Below are 26,379 nucleotides of genomic sequence, written 5' to 3' on the forward strand. Positions count from 1 at the left end.
TAGGCACATTGGCCCATGATTTGTGCAAATTGGGCTGTAATTTGCACAAATTGGGCTGTAATTTGCACAAATTACTCAGATGTTTGTGCAAATTGCAGAACCACCCTCCCCCGTGCAAATTTTCCAAAAAATCAACAAACTGGTCCACCTCGCTGCAGATCAAGTTGGGTGCCGTGGCAGCTACCGAAGCAAAGTCTGGGGTGCTGAGCCTAAGAAAACCTGGCAAACTTCACAGCCCCCCCCCCATGGATTTCGCCAACGTCCCTCACTACAAGCCACCTATTACAATTTCCCACAATGCTCTGGGGCATCTGAAGTATTTAATGCATTTCAAAATGCATTTTGATCCATATTTTCTCAGGACGTGAGGGCCTAGGGAACAAGTTCTACAAGGGAAAGGTGGATATGTTTAGCTTGAAGAAGAGATGATTACGGGGTGATATAACAGCCATCTTCAAACATTTGAAGGTCTGTCACATAGGTGCTGGGGCAACTTTGTTTCCTGGTGCTCCAGAGGGTAGGACCAGAACCAACAGGTTCCAATTGCAAGAAAAAGCATTTCGAGTAAACATTGGGAAGAAGGTGATTCATGGATGAGCAAAAGGAAGTATTTCATCACACAGTGCATAGGTAACAGAGGTTAAGGCTCAGAGGGACACAGCATCACCACTTTTTTTTATTAGCAAGGATGCTGAAATCTGCCACTCTGCCCACTTCAGACTCTCCTTTCCCCCTCTGAGCTTAGCTGCAAACTTCCCAGTAGAAAAATGAATTCTCCCAGGAACAATTTATTGCTCCCTGTTGTAACGCAAAGTGTTTGGGTCTGGCAAATAAGAGCCATTTGCTTTACAAAACACCCACTCCTGGTGGATATGAAAACTGCTAGAACTGGTTTGTTGATATGGATCAAGCCAGCTGCCTGGATTCTTGGATTCTCTTTGGGGGCGTGGCTATGGGGACTGTCATGATAAGCACCCACATTTTGAAATTTACCACTACAGCTTTGCTTGGAAGGTGGTGGAGTTAGAGGCTTCATTGGAGGCTTTTAAGCAGGGGTTGGATGCAGTGGCGGCTGGTGACTCGAGCTCTGGAGGGGGGTCATTTCATTCAGGGTTTTCGTTGTTGTTGTTGTTGAGTCGTTCAGTCGTGTCCGACTCTTCGTGACCCCGTGGACCATAGCACATGAGGCCTTCCTGTCCTGCGCTCTCTCCCGGAGCGTGCTCAAGTCCATATTCATTGCATCGGTGATGCTATCTAGCCAGCTCATCCTCTGCCGTCCCCTTCTCCTTTTGCCTTCAGTCTTTCCCAGCGTCAGATCTTTTCCAGTGAGTTTTCTCTTCGCATTAGGTGGCCAAAATATTTCAGCTTCAGCTTCAGTATCTGTCCTTCCAATGAGCACTCAGGGTTGATTTCCTTTAGGATGGACTGATTTGGCCTCCTTGCTGTCCAGGGGACTCGTAAGAGTCTTCTCCAGCACCACAGTTCGAAAGCATCGATTCTTCGGCACTCAGCCTTCCTTAAAGTCCAGCTCTCACAGCCATACATTACTACTGGGAAAACCATAGCTTTGATTAGACGGACCTTTGTCGGCAAGGTGATGTCTCTGCTTCTCACTATGCTGTCTAGGTTTGCCATAGCTTTCCTCCCAAGGAGCAAGCGTCTTTTAATTTCATGGCTACAGTCACCATCTGCGGTGATCTTGGAGCCCAAGAAAGTAAAATCTGTCACTGCTTCCATTTCTTCCCCTTCTATATGCTAGGAAGTGAGGGGGCCAGATGCCATGATTTTAGTTTTTTAATGTTGAGTTTCACACCAGCTTTTGCACACTTCACTTTCACCCTCAGCAAGAGGCTCTTTAGATCCTCTTTGCTTTCTGCCATTAGGGTGGTATCGTCTGCGGATCTGAGGTTGTTGATAATTCTCCCGGCAATCTTAATTCCGACCTGTGATTCATCCAACCCGGCGTTTCTCATGATGTACTCTGCATATAAATTAAATAAGCAGGGAGACAGTATACAGCCTTGTCGTACTCCTTTCCCAATTTTGAACCAATCAGTTGTTCCATGTCCGGTTCTTACTGTTGCTTCTTGTCCCTCGTACAGGTTTCTGAGGAGACAGGTAAGGTGGTCTGGTACTCCCATCTATTTCAGAATTTGCCACAGTTTGTTGTGATCCACACAATCAAAGGCTTTAGCGTAGTCAATGAAGCAGAAATAGACGTTTTTCCGGAATACTCTCGCTTTCTCCATGATCCAGCGAATGTTGGCGATTTGATCTCTAGTTCCTCTGCCTCTTAGAAACCCAGCTTGTAATTCTGGTAGTTCTTGGTTCACATACTGCTGAAGCCCAGCTTGTAGGATTTTGAGCATCACCTTGCTGGCATGTGAAATGAGCGCAATTGTACGGTAGTTCGAACACTCTTTGGCATTGCCCTTCTTTGGAACTGGAATGTAAACTGACCTTTTCCAGTCTTGTGGCCATTGTTGAGTGTTCCAAATTTGTTGGTATATTGAGTGCAGCACTTTAACAGCATCATCTTTTAGGATTTTAAATAGCTCAGCTGGAAGACTGTCATCTCCGCCAGCTTTGTTGTTACTAATGCTTCCTAAGGCCAACTTGACTTCACTTTCTAGGATGTCCGGCTCAAGTTCAGTGACCGCACTATCATGGCTATCAGGGACATTCAGATCTTTCCTGTATAGTTCTTCTGTGTATTCTTTCCACCTCTTCTTAATCTCATCTGCTTCTGTTAGGTCCCTGCCTTCTTTGTCCTTTATCATGCCCGTCTTTGCACAAAACGTTCCCTTGAGACCTCCGATTTTCTTGAAGTGATCTCTAGTCTTTCCCATTCTGTTGTTTTCTTCGATTTCTTTGCATTGTTCATTTAAGAAGGCCTTCTTGTCTCTCCTTGCTATTCTCTGGAACTCTGCATTCAGTTGGATATATCTTCCCCTTTCTCCCTTGATTTTCGCTTCCCTTCTTTCCTCATACTTGTAAAGCCTCATCAGACAGCCACTTGGCTTTCTTGCATTTCTTTTTCTTTGGGATGGATTGAGTTGCTGCCTCCTGAACAATGTTACGGACCTCCATCCATAGTTCCTCAGGCACTCTATCTATCAGGTCTAGTCCCTTAAATCTATTTCTCACCTCCACTGTATATTCATAAGAGACATGATTTAGGTCATACCTGAATGGTTTAGTGGTTTTCCCTATGTTCTTCAATTTAAGCCGAAATTTTGCAATAAGAAGCTCATGATCTGAGCAACAATCAGCTCCAGGTCTTGTTTTTACTGACTGCATAGAGCTTCTCCATCTTTGGCTGCAAAGTACATAATCAATCTGATTTCGATATTGACCATCTGGTGATGTCCATGTGTAGAGTCGCCTCTTGTGCTGTTGGAAAAGAGTGTTTGCTATGATCAGCGTGTTCTCTATTAGCCTTTGTCCTGCTTCATTTTGTACACCAAGGCCATGCTTGCCTGTTATCCTGGTGATTTCTTGACTTCCTACTTTAGCATTCCAATCCCCTATGATGAAGAGGACATCTTTCTTTGGTGTTAGTTGTGGAAGGTTTTGTAGGTCTTCACAGAACCGATCAACCTCAGCTTCTTCGGCCTCAGTGGTTGGGGCATAGACTTGAATTACTGTGATGTTGAACGGTTTGCCTTGGATTCGTACTGAGATCCTTCTGTCATTTTTGAGATTGTACCCCAGTACTGCTTTTCCCACCCTTTTGTTGACTATGAGTGCTACTCCATTTCTTCTAAGGGATTCTTGCCCACAGTAGTAGATATAATGGTCACCTGAATTAAATTCGCCCATGCCTGTCCCTTTTAGTTTGCTGATTCCCAAGATGTCGATGTTCAATCTTGCCATCTCATGTTTGACCACCTCCAGCTTACCTTGATTAATTGATCTTACATTCCAGGTTCCTAAACAATATTGTTCTTTACAGCATCGGATTTTCTTTTCACCACCAGACACATCCACAGCTGAGTGTCCTTTGGCTTTGGCCGAGCCGCTTCACTCTTTCTGGCGCTACTTGGAAATTCTCTCTGCTCTTCCCCAGTAGTATATTGGACACCTTCCGACCTGAGGGGCTCATCTTCCGGCATCATCTCTTTTAGCCTTGTGATACGTTCCATGGGGTTTTCTTGGCAAGAATACTGGAGTGGGTTGCCATTTCCTTCTCCAGTTGACCACATTTTGTCAGAACTCTCCGCCATGACCTGTCCGTCTTGGGTGGCCTGCACAGCATAGCTTATGGCTTCACTGAGTTACGCAAGCCCCTTCGCCACAACAAGGCAGTGATCCATGAAGGAGAGGGTTTTATTTACCACCAGCCAACACTCTAAAGATGCTACCCAAGGCACTGAACCCATTTTGGGGGTTAAGGTTCAGCACGTTGGATAGCACCTTTAGAATTTTGCCTTGTGGTAACTAAAACACAGAATGGACTTGCTACCCCTCCTGAACTGGAGTCACCAGCCAGCACTGGTTGGGAGTCCACCTATTAGAGATGGTATGACTGTGTATTTCCTGCTTTGGGAGGGGCTAGACCAAATGACCTCTGAGATCTCTTCCAACTCTATGGTTCTATGAGAAGTGCATTGCACTATTTGGGAAGTTCAAAAGCCAGAGGGGATTAAATTCTGATTCACCGCCTACTCTGGGAGTTGCGGGTCAGGATGGTTGATATTGGGATGTGCGGAGACTCAATTTCTTGAGCAACTCAACCAAACCAGCACCAATCCGGGACCACACAGATGTTTGCAACCAGCAAACGGACAATGTGGGAAAGGGACCCCTTTAGGAGAGGGTCTGTAGTGCAGCACATTCTATCTGCGCAGAGATAGCCTAGCTGCAGTTCTCCAGACTCTGTTAACTTCATGTTTGGATTACCACAATACATGGGCTGCCTTTGAAAACCATCCAGAAATGTCTGCTAGCCCAAAATAGGGCAGCAAGAGTGTTAGCAAGGACTGGCCAATTTGACCATATGATGCCAGTGCTTCGTACGATTTGCACTCCCAGGATGTTTTGAGGAGTGCGGTTCTGCTTCCGCTCCTGATGTTCCGTATTGTTTTGTAAAATCATGGCATTTTTTGCTGCTGCCAGCCATCCTCACAGCAACAAATTCAGTGGTGGCGGCAGCAGGCCACAAAATAGTCATGGGGTGCTAGGGATCACTGTTGTGGGGAAATCCAGCCCCTTTTTTTCCTTGCTGGATTTCTTCAAGCCACCCTGGCCCTGTTCCCGAAATCCAGGAACTTTCACATTTTGGGGGGTAAAAAATGTAATTTACACAAGTTTTGGCTGCAACGTCTAGCCCCAATTTGCACAGGTTAGGCATATTTACCGCCACAATTTGTGCAAGTTGCACAAATTACGGCTGAAAACTGTGTAACTTGCGCAAATAGCAGCTACAACTTGTGTAAATAATGGTTTTAAAGGGGGAAAAAACCCCTGTGAAGATCTGTGAACTGGCCTGACTCAACACAGATCGAGTTGGGCCAGCTTGTGGACCAGCAAGCCAGAGTCCGGGGGACTGAGTTGCTAAAAGCTCAGCAGACTTGACCTCCCAGATGGAGTTCTCTGACATCCCTATGGGGAGCCACTAGAGATGCATGGACTGTGTAAAATCCATTCTGTTTGTGTTGCATGGATTGTCAGGTGCCTTTTGTTCCACATGCTGCCCATCAACGGAATTGGATTTTTTTTTTAGTTCCCGAATTTGCGCAAATGTGCATTTGTGAAAATGCACAAATTCCCCCCAAATGTGTATTTCCATGCTTTCGTCTATGAGGAAATGCTCAGTTTTGGATGCTTTTTTTAAAAAAAAAATGCATATTTTTCATCAGTGAAATTTGCGCAAAATTGGGAAAGTTAGAAAAGCCGTCTGCAAGTTGGCAGAATCTGCCTGATAGGGGAAAAGCCAGTACCCTGTGGAACCCTCTGGTTGGGTTCATGAGAATCTGAACTCCTTTGGTTCCATTGCGGCTTTCTCTAACCTCCTCAGAGGCCACACGTGGCCCATCCTAGAGGAGACAAACCAGATGGAGAAACAGAGAGTCTGACCTGGTAGAAGGCAGCTCCCCATGTTTCTATCACAGGCCAGAGCTGAGCAAGCCCCAAGCCCCTTTCCCTACTCTTGACCTGCTGCCTCCAGAAACACTCCAGAGAGTTAAAAAAAGGAAGCAGCAGTAAGCTCACACATAGACAGGAAACCAAAACCCATGAGTGGCAGCAGCACCCGCACTCAGTTCCCGAGGAACCCTCCAGCACAGGGCTTTGCTTTCAACAGTCACCTTCAGTGCTTGCCCCAGGGCAAAGATATTAACTCAGTGATGGCTCCCCGTTAGAGGAGGCTGAAGCCCTCTCCCATTTCTGCCCTTCCTGCCTGTTTTCTTGCCTTCTGAGCCCTTTTCCTACAGCCATCCAGGGGGACAGCTCAGAGTGTGTGAAAGAAGCTGTTCTCCTTCCTCACTCTTGTCACCACTTGCATGCTCAGGGAAGGCAGGTGAACAAGCAGGAACAGCAAGGAGGAGGAGAAGCAGGGCCATGTGGGCCCCCTGCCAGGGTGTGGGTCTTGGCAAGTGCCCAGTGATGCCTACTCATGACGCCAGCCCCGTCCTAACCTCCTAACCATACTTGCCCACCTTCTTGCTCCCCATCATATATACGCAGCCTCCTACCTTCCTCATTCGACGCCCTCTTCCCCATAGGGCTGCGACAGGACTGCGTCCTCCTTCCCCCACAAACTCTCAGGAATACTTCTTCCCTGTCTTGTCACTCAAGGAACTCTGGAGGAGAATTCTGGCAGAGAGGGCCGTTGAGGTGGAACTTGGGTGACGCAACTGTTGCTAGGAATCTCAGATGCCACTTCTGGTTGTTCCCTTTAAAAAGAGAGACTGCCCAGCCTCCGAGCCCTACGGACTTCTTTTGGAGCAGTCCTGGCAAGATACAAGGGCTGTTTTGTTTCCTGGGCAATTCCCTTGGCATCTAGCATTTCCTTTGTCTTGAGTGCCGGGGTGGGGCAGGGTGTACGTCACTCTTTTAAGACACACAGACGCCACGTTCCAGCTCTGCACCCAGGCAAGCTAAATGGGGATGCACCCTAGAACAGGTGTGCGCAGAAGGTAGCTCTCCAAATGTTTTGGACTTCAACTCCCAGAAGCCCCTGCCAGCAGGGCCAATGGGCAGGAGTGCAGGGAGTCAAAAAGTCCCAAACGTCTAGAGGTTTGCTTTTTGCCTGCCCCTGCCCTAGAATGTAATCTGCCAGGATGCACAGCAAAGGTAGGCAGCCTGAAAGCCACCGGGTTAGATTTACAGTGGAGAATGCTTCCTTTCACCCTGAAACTTGGTTCTTCTTACATAGCGACACAGAGCGCTGTCTCCTACTGAATCAGCTAGCTAATTGGTCCAGCTAGCTCGGTATTTGCCAGCCTACCCCGACGAGGGTGGCCACTGATGAATTGCTGAATAAGAAATGCATTGCCAAAAAAGAGGGTAGCTATTCCCCTGAAATGTGTATAGGTTAATTGATAGGTATAGATGCACATTCAGAAGAGCTTATTATAATAGAAATACAGTACATCTCACCACGGCAGGGAAAACTGCAACCAGGTGACCTGTGTGCCTGCCTCAGGGATGGCACGAGAGTCTGAGGGGGGGGTGGAGTCCAACGGAGCTGACCACCTGGACCCTGCTCGCTGGGCTGTGAGGGGCTCGCCCTGCACCCGTGTAATGTTGAGTCATCGCCCCTTTAAGGCAGCCATAGACGCAACATTCGATTTGCGAAAGTAACCAAGCTGCGATTTCTGCACACAGCCACGATTCGGTAAGGTGGCAGACAGCCTCGCAGCATGGCCTGGGCTGTCGCTGAGCTGTCCCGTAGTTCCCGTGGCTCAGCTTGTGTGGGTGGGCGGCAATGGCAGCTCATCGATTGCCGGGCGGGACCAGACAGAGATAAATCTTTCCTTCTGTAGTCTGCCTGGCTCAGTCTGCTGTCCAGGTGCTGTGGATGGGCAACCTCAAGGCCCAGCTCTCCCTTTTTATGGTTCTTTGTCTTTCAGCTGGAATTGGACAGGACAGCTCTTCAAACAGAGGACGCCTTCAAACAGAGGACCATCCTCTGTAAAGGAGGATGCAAGGCCACCCCATTTCTCAGCTTGGTACCCTCCAGATGTTGTCAGACTACAGCTCCCATCAGGCTGGCTGCATGTGATGGGAGTTGTAGTCCAACAAACTTTGGAGGGCGCCACACTGGAGTAGGCTGGTTTACATAGACGGGCAGGCGTCTTCCCCCAGAGCACATTCCCCAGTGTGTGCTTTATTATTGTTGAGCTATGGCTCTTCCGCTGAAGTCTAACTAGAGGTACTTGTGCTCAGACTCAGCATCCATCAGCACATCACATCCTCTGGCAGTTTCTGAGGCCCAGTGCACCAGCGGAGTCCACCATGGATGTATAAAGTTCAACTATGCACATAGTTGAACTATGGAATCCGCTACCACAAGATGTAGTGATGGCCACCAACTTGGATGGCTTTAAAAAGGGGTTAGACAAATTTGAGGAGAAGGCCATCAATGGCTACTAGTCAGAATGACTATATATTACTTCCCAGAATCAGCGGTGGTATGCCTATGTACACTGGTTGCTGGGGAACATGACTGGGAGGGCGCTATTGCACTCATCCCCCTCAGAATGTATAAGATGTGTCTTGACCCCCTTGCCTGGACGCAGAGAGAGGGGGGACCAGACGCAACTCCAAAGGGAGTGTGTTCCAGAGTTTGGGGGCAAAGCCCTCGGTCATGAGGTTCCAGGCATGACTCTTGCTCAGAGAATAGGGATGTAATGAACTTGTCCCTATTTTCAACTGTGAAAATGTTGAGCACGGGGGGAGCATGGGAAAGGGAGAAGTAGCAATGATGAGACAACTGAGGCAGGGGTGGGGGAGGGAAAGTAGCTGATAAAAATACATCCGGGCTCACATCCACCTGGAAGCCACGCACCACGAGTGGTGTACTGGTAAATTTTGAAGGGCAGGGGTTCATCATGTCTATCCCCAGAGCAAGGGGATATGCATAGTTGGGTACCAGCCAAGGGGAACAGCGGCCCACTGACCAAAGCCCCCTGGAGTTGTTCCTCCTTGTTACCCTTGCAACTTCCTTGTTTACCTGCCCTTCGCTCTGGACCGGGCAACGGTGGTGGTGAGAAGGAGGAGCAGGAGATGCCGCGGCCTCCTTGCTCCCTGGCTCTCTGCCTGTCGAGCAAGCAAGTGGGAGCCACGATGGGAAAGAGGATGAGGAGAAAGAGCAGTGGGTGACCACGGCGCTGAGAAGGTAGACTCACTGAGGGAGGGGGGCCATGTGGAAATGTTGGGAATCCTTTGATAAGTTTGCAGATAGCAGCTGCAATAAATAGTCTGTTAAGACTTACAGTCAAGGTGAAAAAGAAGGAGGATAGAAACTTTTTTTCAAGGTAAAAAAGGAACATACATAGTCTTCTCAGCTGCAGGAAAACAAATCAGCACCACATTGCAGACGGAGGAGAAAAATAGGAGGAGGCGAGATAAGAAGGGGTCAAGGTATAGGAGAGGAAAAAGGACAACAGGTTAATCAAGTTAACCCCTTATTTACCAGAGAGAGGAGTAGTCAGCGAGGACAGAGAGATTATCATTACTATCACCTCCCACTGCCCCAAACAAGTAACTAACAAGCGGTTGTGTTGCCCATTTCTAATGCCATTGAGGGTGTCTTGCCCCAGGGCCCTAAAAAGCGGGAGCTGGCACCGCCCAGAGCCACGCCGCCATGGAAAATTCAGGCAGCTGTGTTGATCCATATCAGCGAACTGGTTCTAGCAGTTTTTGTCTCCACCAGGAGCAGGTGTTTTTTGGGGGGTAAGGCTAATCTTAATTGGCCATTCAAGACCAAGCCACCCCAAAATACTCTGCATTACAACAATATATCATTGCTGGGAAAATCCATTTTCCCTCCAGCTACTCTGGGGCTTGCAGTTCAGCTCAGAAAGAACAGGGGTGTTCCGAGGGGAATTTTTGAGGCGGCTGGCAGACGACGTCAACATCTCTGCTAATCAAAAAGTGCCAGTGCTGCATCCTGAGACCTGGCTCTGCTCCACCACAGCACGCCAGTGTGACAGATGTCATGGCATAAAGGCACTCTGCAGATGCTCAGACAGGCTCTTTCCCCACCGATCATTCTGCAGAGGAGTTAATAGACTTGTTGCGTTCTACAGGGCTGGTTGCAAACATGTGCTCTTTAGGCAGAAGCATAAATCATTGCAGTGTTGAAAAGAGCTACCCGGAAGCCTTTCCCAAGCCTAGGACACCAGCCTGTCGAGAATATAAACACATGGATGCATTTATGAATCTTGTTCCCGTCCGTTATCATTCCAAAGAATCGCTGAGGAATTTATGGTCTCTGGTTCTCCGGGAATGATGATTAATAGGCGATCCGTGAAATCGCATTACAGCATCAGCGCTTACGGCTTCCCCCAGAACGTGACTGATAGAGAGTATTGCCAGCACTGAAAGGGAGAATGCCAGCCTGTCGTATCTGTAGGTTGGTAGAACCTGGGATTTAATATGGGCAGGGATGCTCCCACAACAGGTATGGCCTGGACAACTCTGCCTCTTTCTGTCTGCAAGCCAGTGGAGGCTGGTGGCTCTGATATCAGTGGGGTGTGTGTGTGTGTGAATCCGCTCCAGGTTTCAGTCAGAACCAGTCAGAACTCTAGAGGAGCTCTCCAAGGCGCTTCAAACCAGCCTCCACTGTTTATATGCTGCCTTCTCTCTAAGAAGCTCAAGTCAACATACATACCTCTCCTCCCTCCTCACGGTTTCCTCACAACAACCCTGTGAGGTAGATTGGGCCAAAAAATAGTGACAGGCCCAAGGCCACCCTTATGGATGGCGGTGCAGGGAGGGAACATTTGTACCATTCTCTCCCCAGGCCTAGTCTGACCTGCTAATCATGACATTACACCACACTCACTCTCAATGTGGTTATTTATTTATTTATTTATTTACAACATTTGTATACTGCTCCATATCTTAAACAGATTCTGAAGCAGTGAATGTAAGGATAAAATAGTAAAAAGAATTAAAAACATATTAAAATTATTCTTTTACAAAACAAAACACCTATAAAGACCATGGCTGGTCAGTTAAGGGATGCTTCCTGGAACACAGCTGTTTTCAGGAGGTGCCAGCCAGAAGCAACACAGTGTTGGTGCCTGCCTGACCTCTAGGAAAGGGGCCACCACGCTGAAGGCTCTTCTCTGTGTGGACTGCAATCGGGCCACAGGTCCATGTGGAACCATGTATTTTCTGACAGCATTATCAACACAATTCCATTACCCTGTGCTAAGTTTTCTTTAATTAATAATAATCTCAGCTCGTTTAGGACAAAGATGCAGATCTGGGTTCCCATCTCTGTCTTTTCTGAATAACATGAATGTGAGGGTGAGTGGGGCATCTCCAGAGAAAAAGCAGTCAGCAGAAAGGGATTCTTCCACGTGTACATGGCACGTACAGAGGACAGTCCTCTTATCTGAAGGGCTGCCAGAGGACCAGCCTCTATTTGAAAGTGTCCTCTATTTGAAGGGGTGCCTGATTTAAAGATAAAGCTTAAAGATAAAGATAAACCAACTCTGGTTTAAAGATAAGGAACGCTAAGAAGGGAGAGCCCAGCACCCTGAAATTGTTCATCCACAGTGACTACCTGGGTAGCAGACTGAACAGGCAGGCACACAGATCTCCTGGTCACAGTCTTCCTCACTATGAAATTGTATTTCTATTTAAATTAGAATAATTATTCCTAAATTTGCATAAAGGTAAAAGTAAAGGTGCCCCCAACCAGTCGTGTCCGACTCTAGGGTGCGGTGCTCATCGCCGTTTCTAAGCCGAAGAGCCAGCGCTGTCCGAAGACGCTTCCGTGGCCATGTGGCTGGCATGGCTGAACGCCGAGGTGCACGGAACGCTGTCACCTTTCCCGCCGAGGCGGCGCCTATTCATCTACTTGCAATTCCTTGCTTTCGAACTGCTAGGCTGGCAGAAGCTGGGACTGAAGACGGGAGCTCACTCCGTCACGCGGCACTCGGGTCTCGAACTGCTGTCCTGCCGACCTTCCGGTCTGCAGTTCAGCGTCTTAACCACCAAGCCACCGCATATAAATTAGTATATGCAAATGTTATGCAAATTGCCACCTTCTTTTGTTCTCTGTTTTGATGATGCCTTTCCTCTTTTTTGGCAATTCATAAGTGACCACCCTAAGCCTTCCCCCTTACCCCCCCGCCCCCTCCTTCCCTTCAGGTTGCCCCCCCCTCAGCCGGACTAATTTCCTGTCTTGGTGCCCGACTGAGGCAGGGGGGACAACAAGAGGGGAGGGGTTGTGTGTGTGGGTCTGTGTGTGAAAAGGCAGGTGAGGGGAGGGTCAGTCACTGTGCCTCCCCTGAAAATGCCTGTCTAATTTTTTCTGATGTGCCTGACCCGAATTTATTCTGTATGCACAGTTAGTGCCTATTTCACATTCCTGGCTCCAGTTCCAAAAATCCTTTAGAAAGCCTGCTGTATTCTTCTTTATGGATTTGCATTCCGGCTTCAATTTTTGTAGGCTGCTTTGTGAACTCGGAAGTGGAAAAGCAACGTATGGTATTTCATACAAACGTTTAGGTGCTGGGATTCCAGTCCTCCAGAAGGACGTTTGACTAATACTTGGGTCAAATAAATATTCGAGAAAAACTGAACAATAGCCAGTAACCCCGGGCCTGGGAAACTGCTTCCTGAGGAAACCTGTGGTCCCGCTCCTGGTTCCCCCGCCACGTGTCAGCGCCTGCACAGAGAGGAAGGACCCATTGACAGATTGGCCATTAATTAAAAGCATAACCACCAGGAAGTGGGGACAGCTGTGTAGGGCCTGCCAGTGACTCCATTAAAAGGCAACTCATTAAGAGAGAATGTGGCAGGTTAATGGTCCCCTGCGGACAGGGACTAATTGGAGAGGGTTTATTTCCCAAGCAGGCAAGGAGTGCTCCTGGGGTCGCGCTCGATTAACAAAGATTTAATTACTGATGCAGGTTTAATCAGAGCGTTGCCCACAGAAGGCCATTATAGGATTATGGGGATGCTTAGAGACATCCCTTTTTTGCCATCTCACCCCCTCAGAGACACATGGAAGCCCAGAGCTTCCTGCCTCATGGGATCGTATTCCCAGGATTATATTTGGTCTCCTGTCTTTCCTTCCCCTCCAAGATTCAGTCAAACGCTATGGCTTTTTTCTTTTCAGCATCTCCATTATTTCATCTATGGTTATCTGAAGGACAGTCTCCTCCCAAATGTACCTGCCTGGACCATGAGATCATCTTCAGGGCTCCTCCTCTGGGAGTCCCTGCCACAGAAGTGAGGCATTGCTGGAAACCAGGAGTGGGCAACGCACAGGTCATGGGCTATGTGTGCCCCCCCTGCAGCCCCTGCCATCCCCCAGTGCTCCCCCAAAATTAAAAAAAAGGTTTCATTGACTCAGTGACCAAAATGGCCAAATTGACTGCCTTTGAGACAGTCTATAGCAGCTACAGAGTGCCCAAGGGGTTAAATTTAGCTTGCAAAAAGACCTCTGGAAGTTGCCCACCCTGCTGTAAACTGTTCCTGTGAGTATACATTCCAGTTATCATGAAGAAAAGAAAACAGATACACTTTGCAGAGGAATGTAAGTAGGGTGGGGGGTGTCTTTGCAGCCTACATGTCAGTACTGCAGGGAACACCAACTGAGTGGATAGGGAGACTCAAGATAGAGGAGAGACTGGATTTGAGCAGATGCAATTGCAGCACCAGCCTGTCTAGCGCGTACAGGAAAGGTGCCATGGAGGCTTTGAAGGGCTCTGTTGCCTTTAATTAAACACTTCCTGTTTGCTGGGTCAGCCCCTTTTATTCCTTCTTGCAAAGGAGCAGGGGGAGAAGTGGTGAGCCTTGGTGGTGAACAGGGGTGATAGAAATCCTATGTATATATTTATATAGCACCATCAGGGTGCGTAGTGCTTGGTAGAACATTTTTTAAAAAACCCTCCTCCAAAGATCTTACAATCTAAAAACAAACACAGAGGGAGGGTGGGAAGATGGAGAGGAGGGGAAACAGGAAGGTGATGGGTCCCATTCAGTTACATATACTTAGAGGTGTAATTCCAATACACAGAAGACAGCCCCTGTTGCTGATGGAGGGTATGGTCGCACTTCTGAAATCACCAGCTTTCTTCCAGGATGTGTGAGAAGAGCCTATAAAGTGTGCGGTCAGGTGGCCGTGCAAGGAAAGGTTGGTTTACCAGCAGGTTTCATTGGGTGGGGGTCCCTCCCTCAGATCCAGATAGGGAACGTGTCTGCAAGAACGCACTGCTAAAAGAGAACAGAATCCCGCCGCCCACCTCACCTTGAGTGATTACACAGCTGTTCCTTCCTGTCGCTTAGGTTGGCGTGAAACATCTTAAAAGTACAATTTGGCTCCCTGCCACCTCCTCTTGTTGCAGGGTGGAACTGAGGGGGCGGGGAGCGGGGAAAGGAGCAAGCGCCGCCAAAAAGACTTCAGGATTTGTCCCAAAGCCAAGGAAGTGAGGAAAGTCAAGAAAACCGGAGGCGGGGTAGGGCAGAGAGATGAAAAACAAAAATCACGTCTGGCTTCGGTACAAAATCATGGTGTGACCCTTCAAAGCAACCTCAGGAACTTGCTGAAGAAAACACACTTTTGCCCCAACCTGTTCGAACAGTTATGATAAAGAGCTCCTTTGAGGATGGAGACAGACAACAGTCCCCCCCCGCTCAACCGAGAAATTGCTGAAGGTGGGTTAAAAGAGGGAAAGCAACGCATGATGTGGACATTCATTCCACTACTGCCCCTGACAAACTGGGTTTTCAAGCTTTGGGGTGTGTGGGGGTGGCAGTGTTTTCCACAGGCCTGAAGCCACCTCCTAGCTTTCTCAGGCAGCTGGTAGAGCTTACTGCTGACATATGCTGGGATCTCTGCTCCAGGACCCCATGGCTGCCATCTTAATTTCCCCCAAATTCAGTGCCCCGGATGTTCTGTCTCTCCAGAGTATTGTGGGTAAAAAATGGCTGCCACCATGTTTTTGTGTTGCGGTGGTCATTCTTTTCCTTTTACCCACAATGCCTTAGAACAGCAGACCTTCTGGGGTATTCCATTTTGAGAAACTAGGATAGTGACTCTGGGGGCCTATTAGACACCATGGCGAGGGGACCACAGCATCTGTTGTACAGGGAAATCTTTGCACTCCTCACCCTTTTTGGAGTTTCCCCTATAGCGGTTTCTTTGCCCTGTTCCATACAAGTGAATGCATGCCATTCAGTGTTATCGAGTCAGGCTAAGAGAGTGCAATATAGAGAACTGGCGGGGTTGAGGGGAACATCTGACTCCACAGCTCAGACCTTGTTGCCACAAGTCCCCAGAACAAGGCTGCAGAACCTGTTTCATTCCGAGGGCCGAATTCCAAATGGGAGAAGCTTCTGGGAGCCACATTCCACTAGCGGGTGGCGCTGACCGCAGAAGGGGAAGGGACAGCAGCAAAAGGGGCGGGGAAAAATACCAGCCCATTGTAGCTCAGAGCTCTGATTACCAGTAACGAAGCCTTAGGAGATGCATTTCAACCATTTGGAACAGGGAAAATAAATACACAAAAGCCGGGAAACTGCCAAACATTTGGTGGTCGGAGGAAAGGGGGTGGGATCGGGAGATGGGGGCATGGTCATCTGGGGAGCCCCAGAGGGCCGGATCTGGCCACCAGACCTGAGGTTCTGCCCTAGGATTTAAGAACTCTGCCCTTCCCCAAGGATGTCCCCATCAGCCTGACAGCCCCTCCCCCCCACCCACGAATTTCTGCTGCCCCACTGGCTGGGGCCAGCCCTCCTCACATTGGCAACAAGCATTAGTGCTAAAACAGATGTGATACAAATGATCTATGATGGGAAAGGTGTGTGTGTGTGTGTGTGTGTGTGTGTGTATGTGTGAATTTTGATTGGAACAGCAATACTGGGGAAGGAAGTTGTTTAACCCTTGTGCCGCCAATGATGTCTCCCTGATCTAAATTGCCAGTATCTTTGCTGGTGGGGGCGGGGGGATTACAGGCAAAATAAAGTTACTGATCTTTTTTTTCTTACCCCAGTGCAGCTAATAATTGCTGTGATGGGTGTGACATCTGAGGTAAACGGTGTGTGGGGAGGGAAGAGTTACACAGGAACACACATACACACACACACCGCCCTTCCAGTGGATTGTGAGTATTACAAGGGGGGTAAAAGGACACAAATGATGGACCAATCTGTGTGATCTTGTTGTGAGTTAAATTACCTTGAGAGGTGATGATACGCTCACCAGCACATGAACCAGTTGTGCAAATGGTGCTGCTGTATTTGGAGTACGATACACAGTTTGAGGTTGCCCCATATTCAAAAGGAGACTGGAGAACTGGAACAGGGCAATTGGGCAACTAAAGTGATGACAGACATTTGGATCCTTCCATAGGAGGGAAGGCTGAAGGATTGGTCTGTGTGTGTGTGTGTGTGTGTGTGTGTGTTATTTAGGGGAAAGGAATGACTAAAAGGGGACATCATAAGAAGTGTATGATGGTGGTGTCTAGAAAGCAGGTAAAGCTGTCCTCCCTGTCTCATAACATTAGCCCTCAATGGGGTCATCCAATGAAATAGTATACGGGAGATTCAGGGATGGGCAAAAGGAAGTATTTTGTCACACAGTGCGTAGTTAACAGTGGTGTAGTGGAGCCAGGGCTCACAAAGACTTTTCCAACTCCACAATCGGGATGGGCGAACTCTCTGTGTTCCGGGTCATGCACCACTTGCCAGAGTGTGGCAAGTTGCCCAGCAGTCTGCAAGCGCCTGGCGAGTGGTGTGCACCCACCCGATCCCTCACCGGGCTGCCAAATAGCAGCTCAGCCTCCTTTACGCCTGTAATCTTGCGTAAATGTTTGCTTTATGGCCTCCATTTGCGTAAAACTGGCCTTTACAGAAAAGGCTGACCCGCCATTTTGTGGCCTGGTGGGGGGTCAGGGATCCCTGCACCTGCCCGACTCGGGGTGCACCGAGTTGGGCAAGTGTGGGATGGGCAAGTGTGGGGATCCGCAGACTGGAGCCTGGGGGGCCAAGCTGGCTATTTCTCACCAGGCCTCGAGCCCCAGCCAGAAGCCCACAACATCCCTACTCTACAATATCCCTTTTAGGAGTGGTGACGAGAACTGTGCACAGTATCCTAAGAGTGGTCGCACCATAGATTTGTATAAGTGTAGTACAATATTGGCAGTTTTGTTCTCAATTCCATTCCTAATTATGCCTAACATGGAATTTGGCTTTTTCACAGAGCCAGTGTGGTATAGTGGCTAGAGTGTTGGACTGGGAGTTGGGAGATCCCGGTTCTAGTCCCCACTCGGCCATGGAAGCTCACTGGGTGACTTTGGGCCAGTCACAGACTCTCAGCCCAACCTACCTCACAGGGTTGTCGTTCTGAGGGTAAAATGGAGAGGAGGAGGAGGATTATGTACACTGCCTTGGGTTCCTTGGAGGAAAAAATGCAGGATGTAAATGTAATAAATAAATAAATAAAATACGCGGATGCCAAGGGGCAGAGCTAGTTGGACTACTGTGTACAGTTCTGGTCACCCGACCTAAAAAAAGATATTGTAGAGTTGGAAAAAGTGCAGAGAAGGGCAACTAAAATGATCAAGAGGTTGGAGCATCTCCCCTATGAGGGAAGGTTATAACAGCTGGGATTGTTTCGCTTGGAAAAAAGGAGGGTAAAGGGAGACATGATAGAAGCGTACAAAATTATGCACGGTGTGGAGAATCTGGATAGGGAGACATTTTTCTCCCTCTCTCAAAATACTAGAACCCAATGGGGTCATCCCATGAAGCTGATTGGTGGGAGATTCAGGACAGATCAAAGGAAGGGCTTCTTCACACAGCACATAGTTAAACTATGGAATTTGCTACCACAGGATGTAGTGATGACCACCAATTTGGATGGCGTTAAAAGGCGGTAAGACAAATTCATGGAGGAGAAGGCTATATGCTACCTCCAGTATCAGAGGCAGTATGCCTACATACACCAGTTGCCGGGGAACATGGGCGGGAGGGTGCTGTTGCACTCAGGTCCTGCTTATGGGTTTCCCATGAGCAGCTGTTTGGCCACTGTGTGAACAGAATGCTGGACTAGATAGACCCTTGTTCTGATCCAACATGGATCTTCTGATGTTCTTATGTTGGGGCAAGGCTAGTCAGTGTGTCCCTGCTTACACAGTGGTGTTTGCATGAGTAAGAATAGGACTATAGGGCCTCCATGTTCAGAGACATTACACTGATTTCCAGTTGCTCGAGGCAAGAATGGAGCAAGACTATTGCCTTCATGTTATGCTGTGGGCTTCCTGGAAGCATCTAACAGGCTACTTTAGGAAAGGAGACTAGACTCGATGGACCTTTGGTGTGATCCACCCGGGCTCTTCTTATGCTCTTTTGAATCATCTGTTGGGGTGGAGGGGCTCAGCATATTCCAAATCCAGGGAGGAGAGGCTGGGCTGCCAACATGATGGGAAAGAAACCGAAACAGAGCACGGCTTTGTCCTCCTGATGCCTCAGCTATGAGGAAGTTCTGGAAAGTAAACTTCCTCAGATTTCCAGACACCAACTGAGAAGATCTGTCTCATCAAAAAGCTAAGAACAGAAACTGTGGCTGAACCCAAAAGAAAGGATAATACATGGCAGACTAGGCAAGTGTCTGTGGAGAGGGCCCAAGGCTGGCACGTTGCAAACTGACCCAGTGTCCTCTGAAGAGAAAGGCAGCCAGTGGGTCCTAGGGACAGATAATAAGCCCCAAGGGTGACTGATACTCAGGGTCTCTAACTCACTCAATCACAAGCAAGCAAGCAAGCAAGCAATGTGTCCTCTTTTATAAAGGACAGTCCTCTATTTGAAGGCCTGCCAGAGGACTGTCCTCTATTTGAAGGCATCCTCTATTTCAGGCTTCTCCAACCCGGTTCCCTCCAAATGAGTTGGACTACAATTCCCAGCATGTCCCAACCAGCCACACTCCCCCTTAGGGTTCTTAGACTGGACACTTTCAAACAGAGGACTGTGCTCTACCTGCCAGCTCTCAAAAATAGAGGCCTGTCCTGTGTAAAGTAGGACACCTGGCCACAGGAGTGCCTCTGAGCATGAGCAGAGCGCCTGCCCCCCTCGCCACCAGTAATCAACAGCTCATCCCCACATATCCAGGACTAGAAAGGGAGGTGAGCCCATCATCAGGCCAGGTATCCACAGGCAGCTGTGTAACCTCCAGTACAGCCAACTGACGCTGATGCCTGCCCTGGGCCCCTGGCTTACCTGGCAGGAGGAAGCAGCCATTTTAATTCTCCACAATGCCACCAACATACTGTTGCTACAGGGTGTTGTGGGGATGAAAAGGACTGGCCTGGCTGGGGGGAGGGGGGCAAGCCATTTACACTTCCCACAATCCCCTGCAGCAACGCTATGTCAGGGGCACTGTGGGGAATTAAAATGGCTACGTACTGCTTCTGCCCAAAGGGAAGCCAACAGTTGGGGGCCCACCAGCACAAGAGGGAGCCCACCACAGAGACTTTGCAAGGGTTCCCTCAGAACTGGGGTTGGCCATGAAGGTTTTCAGCGTAATGTATTGCCTAAGAGACTGAGCCAGGAACCCGGAAGTCCGTGGCTCAAATCTCACTGCAATAAGCTTACTAGGTGGACATTATCTTTCAGCTTTAACCTGCAATATGAAGCCTGCCCTTGCTCTACTGCATGGGTGGGCAACTTGTGGCCCTCCAGATGTTTTGGCCTACAACTCCTATCAGCCCTAATCAGCATGGCCAGTGATAGTGGAGGCTGGTGGCTCTGATTTCGATGGGGCTGTGAATCCATTCTGGGTTTTGGTCAGAGCCAGCCAACGCTCTAAAGGAGCTATTCAAGGTGCTGAGCCCTACCCCCCAAAATAGGTTCAGCACCTTGGATATCTCCTTCAGAGTTCTGGGTGGTTCTGACTGAAAACCAGAATGGATTTACAGCCCCACTGAAATCAGAGCTACCAGCCTTCACTGCCCAGTGGTGAAGCATGATGGGAGTTGTAGGCCAAAACATTTGGAAGGCCACACGTTGCCCAGCCCTGAGTTCTTATAAGGATGACTGAGATGCAGGTGAACCCCTTTGAGCCCTCAAAAGGTGCTATATACGTGCCAAGTATTATTATTGCTAAGTTAGAATTTCGTTTTCCATAGATAAAACATTCCACAGAATGTGGGTGAAACATGGTTACTCTCTCTACACGTCGGTTCCTCCCAACCACTTTTATTGCAGTCTAAGAAATATTTCAAGTATTACATTTTAGGGGGGCACCTAAAGACTTTTTTAAATTTTGTTTTAAGTGTACACCTACAAATGTAACATGTGGATGAGGAAAAACAGGTGTTTGGGAACAAACAACTCAGCCTGGTACAGTCCTCCCAGAGCCAGGGTTGGCTGCAGATTCCTGTCAAGTGTAGACAGACTGTTGAGTGGAAAACCCAGATTTGCTGCCACATAATGTGTGGAATGATTTTCAACTTCTCGTTCTTCATGGGAGGGAGAAGCAATTGGTCATAAACAGCTACCTGCTGAAAGGCGCTACCCCATCACTGCAACGTGAACCAAAAAGTGGGGGACTCCCTTTCGGGACGTGAGAAACTCTCCTGAGAAATTGCCCTAGACTTCTTCAAACTCTTTCAGCTTCTCTCAAAATTCCTGAAGAGTTTTAGCTGAAGCAGAGCTTTGCGTTTTATTTCAGGGGAAATTTTTGGCAGCAACATCACCTACCTTCCTTCGACAAATCCCTTCCTTGAGAATCCTTCTTCTCACAGGAGACTTCCAGAAGCCTGCTTGCTCCTGTGAGGGGAAGTTCCCTTGGGCAAGAAGATGGCACTGGAGTCTGAAGCTTGGAGGCCTCTTCGCAGAAAATGGAGTCGATCCTCTCAGTGGGGGCACAGCTGCTTTCTCTTGGGCTGGCTGAGGCGGGGGGCCCTTGTGGAGGCACCGTTGCTGGGCACCCAAGACAGGATGGCTGAGGAGTGGCTTGAGGAATCTGAGGCTGTGACACAAGCCAGACGGGTGTGGCCTGAGGAGATCCCATACTCTCGCTACCTGCTACTCCCAAAAGTCTTCCAGGAGAACGTAACTTGGAAAGACCACCACCGCCGACAGATTTATCCTCTCTGGTTATTTCTGTGGGTTGCTGGGACAGGCCAAAGCTGGAGCCGAGGTTGACCTGGACTTGTGCCTTGGACAAAGGTGTTGTTGCCAAGTCAGCCATTGGTGCTGGAATCGTGCCCCCCAAAGACTTCCCAATCAATCCGTCGAGGCTGATGGGGAATTTCTGCAACTTCACTGTCTGTCTGGAGGCAGGAGCAGGAGAGGTCATGTTTGCCAGCTGGCCTGCTTCCAAGGGTGGAACAGGGGACTCCTTTCTCATGAACGGGCTGCTCTTCGGTAGAGGAGAGATGCAGTTCTGATCTCTGGCGGTCCACATGATGGCGGGGTCACTGCTTGGGGTAGAGCAGAGAGGAGAGTTGGGTCCCTGGTCTTCTGCAATGTGCAGGTCCAGTGACGGCAACGAGCTGTGATTCACGGTGGCCTTGGAGACGTGCCGGATGGGTTGGTCCATCTCGGCATGGAAGACATTGCCGTGGGAAGAGAACTTCTTTAGTGCGGGACTGGGGAGCTGGGAGGCCCCAATCCCAGGTGAGTCAGGCTGCCTAGCAACATCCTGAGCATCTTTAATGGGTGTCGGGCACTCCAAGCTGGAAGAGGAGCTGTGGAGACTCTCGTTGTCACTGCCTGGGCCCAAGGAGAAAGAGAACCCATTGGGGTTCAGCCTAGTTTGGAAGGAGGAGACTCGAGCGAGGCTGGTCCCGTTGGCTCGAGGCAGGTGAATGGTGCCTCGGTTGAAAGAGAGGCTGCTTCTGATCCTTGCCTTGAGGATGGGGCTGTGAGCTGGGCTGGGGCTGGAGCTCAGGCTGATGCGAGATTGGTAGGCGGGCAGGATGGGGCCTCCTACTCTTCTTCCCTCTCCATTGCCAGCGGCTAGGATGATGCCAGGCGGGCTGGGACTCAGGGGGGATCCAGGTGGGGAGGAAGGCGGAAAGGCCGGTACCTCTTCTGCATCTTCCATATCAAAGGACCTCTTTAGAGCTGTAGAAGAAAGCAGGAGGGCAAAGGAAGTCTATGCATTAGACCAGCAGTTCTCAAACTCCCCTGCAGCCCCCTTGAAAATTACTCAAGGTCTTGGCAGACCAGTCAGTATACTTTGTTTTCTTCTACTCAACAAAGCACATACATAACAAACATTTTCTTCATAAAATGAGTGCAGGGCCAAGAACAGATATTCACAACTGTTCTGCAATCTTTCCACGGACCACATGAATGGAGGTTGCAGATCAGCAGTGGTCCACGAGCCACAATTTGAGACAGAAAAGCACCCACAATGCAGCATGCAACCTCAGACATTCACACGCTTCATGAACATATATGAATGCTCCTTATACTGAATAAGACCACATTGGTCCATTTAGCTCAAGACTGTCTACACCATAGGGGTGTCAGAGAAATCCGCAATGGAATCAAATGTGTTTGGGTTTCTGTGAATCCGACCTGCAGTTTCCGACTGGCTTTTACCAAGTCCCATGGGTTCCCTGGACTTGCAGACTTTTTAAATTTACTTTTCTGAATTTGATGCAAATGTAGTCATAGAAATTCAAGATTTTATTTATTTATTTATTATAAAATTTATTAATCGCCCATCTGGCTGGTCACCCAGCCACTCTGGGCGATGTACAACGTACAATAAAACAGTTTAAAACAATAAAATTCTACAATAAAAACATTTTCTAAAATACCCTAACCCACCCCAAATGCCTGCCTAAACAACCATGTTTTTAATGCACGGCGGAAGCTCATTAAAGAGGGGGCATGGCGGAGTTCCCTAGGGAGGGAGTTCCACAGAGTGGGGGCCACCACAGAACAGGCCCTCTCCCTCGTCCCCACCAGCCTAGCTGTCCTGGCTGATGGGACGGAGAGAAGGCCATCTGAGGCTGATCTTGTTAAGCGGCCTGCCTGGTGCTGCTGGAGGCGCTCCTTAAGATAGGCTGGGCCAGAACCATATAGGGTTTTAAAGGTCAAAACCAACACCTTGAATTTGGCCCGGAAAACAACTGGTAACCAGTGCAACTCCTTCAGCACTGGGGTGATGTGATCTCGCCAGCGGCTGCCTTTAATCAGGCGAGCCGCCGTGTTCTGTACCAGCTGCAGTTTCCGAACCGTCTTCAAGGGTAACCCCACGTAGAGCGCATTACAGTAGTCTAAACGAGAGGAGACCAGGGCATGTACTACCAATGGGAGCAGATGGTCGGGAAGGAAGGGGCACAGCCACCGTATCTGATGGAGTTTATACCGCGCTGTCCGGCTCACAGCTGACACCTGAGCCTCCATGGACAGCTGGGAGTCTAAAATGACCCCCAGGCTGTGGACCTGGTCTTTCAAGGGTAGCCATACCCCATTCAACACCAGGTCAACATCCCCCAGCCTCCTCTTGTCTCCCACCAAAAGTACCTCGTTCTTGTCAGGGTTCCGCTTCAGCTTATTCCTCCCCATCCAGCCACTCACCGTCTCCAGACATTTGGACAGGAATTCTATGGCCAACCTTGGTGAAGATTTGAACGAGACGTAGAGCTGTGTGTCATCTGCATATTGATGACACCTCACCCCAAACCTCCTGATGATAGCCCCCAGTGGCTTCACATAGATATTAAATAGAATCGGGGAGAGGATGGAACCCTGTGGCACCCCACAAGTTAGTGGCCACAGGTCCGAAACCTCCTCTCCCAGTGCTACCCTCTGGTACCTGCCGGAGAGGAAGGACTGGAACCACCGCAATACGGTGTCTCCAATGCCCAACCCCTCCAGGCAGTCCAGGAGGATACCGTGGTCAATGGTATCAAAAGCCGCTGAGAGGTAGAGTAGAACAAGGAAGGAACATTCACCCCTGTCCAGAGCCCTCCTCATATCATCTACCAAGGCGACCAAGGCCGTTTCTGTCCCATACCCAAGCCTGAAGCCCAACTGAAATGGGTCTAGATAATCAGTTTCTTCCAAGTGTGCCTTCAACTGCATCGCCACCACCCGCTCAATCACCTTGCCCAAAAATGGCAGATTTGAGACTGGACGAAAGTTGTTCAGAACTTGAGGATCCAAGGAGGGCTTCTTTAAGAGCGGTCTTATCACTGCCTCCTTGAGGGCTGATGGCATCACTCCCTCCTCAAGGGAGGCGTTCACCACCGCCCTGATCCACTCACCCAGTCTCTCTCTGCAGCCCCTAATGAGCCAAGATGGGCAAGGATCAAGTAAGCAGGTGGTCGGCCTTACAGATGAAAGCACCTTGTCCACTTCATCAGGAGGAAGAAGCTGGAACCGATCCCACAAAACCGGTTTGCCACAGGCCGCCTCTTGCTCACTAACTGTATCCACACCACAGCGTACAGAGTAACACACCTAATCTGATCAATTTTATCTGCAAAGTGCCTTGCCAAGGCCTCACAGGAGGCCTTAGAATGCTCCAGTGGTTCAGGAGCCACAGGACCGACCAGGCTCCGGACCACTTGGAAAAGCCTCCTGGGACAGCACTCTGCAGACGCGATAGAGGCAGCATAATATTCCTTTTTTGCTGCCTTCACCACCACGTGATAGGCTGAAGATACAGCTCTAGCCTGTGTCTGATCGTCTTTGGAGCGAGACTTCCGCCACCGGCGCTCTAGCCGTCTCACCTCCTGTTTCAGAGCTCGTAACCGCAGATTGAACCATGGTGCAGTCCGAGCCCTGTTCAGGGGGGGAGGGCGTTTCGGAGCCACCTGATCTAATGCCCCAGTGATTGCGGCATTCCAGCCACCCACCAGGGTCTCAACCGATTGGCCGTTGGCGTGCCCCAGAGAATCCCCAAGTGCGTTCAGGAATCCATTTGGATCCATAAGACGCCTGGGGCGGACCATTTTAATGGGTCCTCCACCCCTGCGGAGGGGTTGTGGAACCGAGAAGTCCAACGTCACCAGATAGTGATCTGACCATGACAAGGGGGTGGTGGATATACCCCCGACTTCCAGATCACTCCCCGCTTCTCCAGAAACAAACACAAGGTCTAGTGCATGACCGGCTACATGGGTGGGCCCAGTTAGAATATGGTGCAGCTCCCAGGAGGCCATGGTCTCCATGAAGTCCCGAGGTGCTCCTGTGAGGATGGCCTCCGAATGTACGTTGAAGTCCCCCAACACCAATAAGTTAGGGGACTGTACACGCACATCAGAGACCACCTCAAGCACCTCGGCCAGGGAGTCAGTCGTGCAGTGGGGTGGACGGTACACGAGCAGAATCCCCAGACTGCCCTTCGGGCCCAACCTCCAGTACATGCACTCAGCAACCTTGGTCTCCCGGAGAGGGGGTCTGGTGAAGACCAAGGACTCTCGGTAGATAACAGCCACTCCGCCTCCCCGATCCCCAGCCCTCGGCTGCTGTGCATACGAAAATCCAGCTGGACACATGGCTGCAAGGGTTGGAGCAGCAGCCTCGGCCAGCCAGGTCTCCGTAATACATGCCAGGTCTGCACCCTCATCCAGGATCATGTCATGGATGAGGGAGGTTTCCTGGGTAACAGACCTGGCATTGCAGAGCAGCAAACGAAGGCCAGAAGATGGGGTCACGCCTCCCCCAGCCATCCTTTGGCTCTGGACAGGCCCGGAGCAGGAGACAGATACTACACCTCTCCCCCTTGTTCCCCTTACCTGGCATGGCCTGCCCCTAGCACTCCGCCAGCGCCTGCCGCCCAGCCTCAGTATGTTCAGGCCCCCAACACTCCCCCCACTGCCTCCATCAGGTGGACACATGCCCCCTCGCTCCCGCCTATCAGGCAGGCTACCCACCCCTAAAAACACAACAAAATCCCCCAGAAACAACAACAACAACAACAACAACAACAACAAACAATTAAAAAAAAAAAGATGAGGCTGGCTGGACAGCCATCTGTCAGAGATCCTCTGACTTGGATTCCTGCACTGAGCAGGGAGTTGGACTTGATGGTCTTGCAGGCCCCTTCCAACCCTACTATTCTATGATTCTATGAAAAATACATAAAATGAAAAAACACCACCTGAAAACATGCATTTTCCCCAGAGGCTAAAGCATGAAAATATACCTTTGTGGGGAGGGATTTGTGTGTTTTGGGGGGATGTGTGCATTTGGGGGAGATTTACACATTTTTGCAAGTGC

At 49.5% G+C, this 26,379-nt stretch overlaps 1 protein-coding gene across 2 annotated transcripts in view; it reads right to left on the reverse strand.

Annotated features, from left to right (window-relative positions):
• SEPTIN12 (septin 12) overlaps positions 1 to 26,379 on the reverse strand; it is a 129,887-nt gene that overhangs the window by 69,126 nt on the left and 34,382 nt on the right. The window contains exon 2 of one of the 2 annotated variants that reach the window (XM_084818842.1): positions 20,890 to 22,260. In XM_084818842.1, coding sequence (XP_084674968.1) covers positions 20,890 to 22,260 — 1,371 coding nt within the window. Of the gene's footprint in view, positions 1 to 6,695; positions 6,806 to 20,889; positions 22,261 to 26,379 lie in introns of those variants that run through there. The other variant, XM_084818843.1, reaches the window with a different exon arrangement.

This window comes from Heloderma suspectum, chromosome 12 (genome assembly GCF_057233095.1).
Source record: "Heloderma suspectum isolate Gila_16-S chromosome 12, 16-S_ref, whole genome shotgun sequence".
Lineage (NCBI taxonomy): Eukaryota > Metazoa > Chordata > Lepidosauria > Squamata > Helodermatidae > Heloderma > Heloderma suspectum.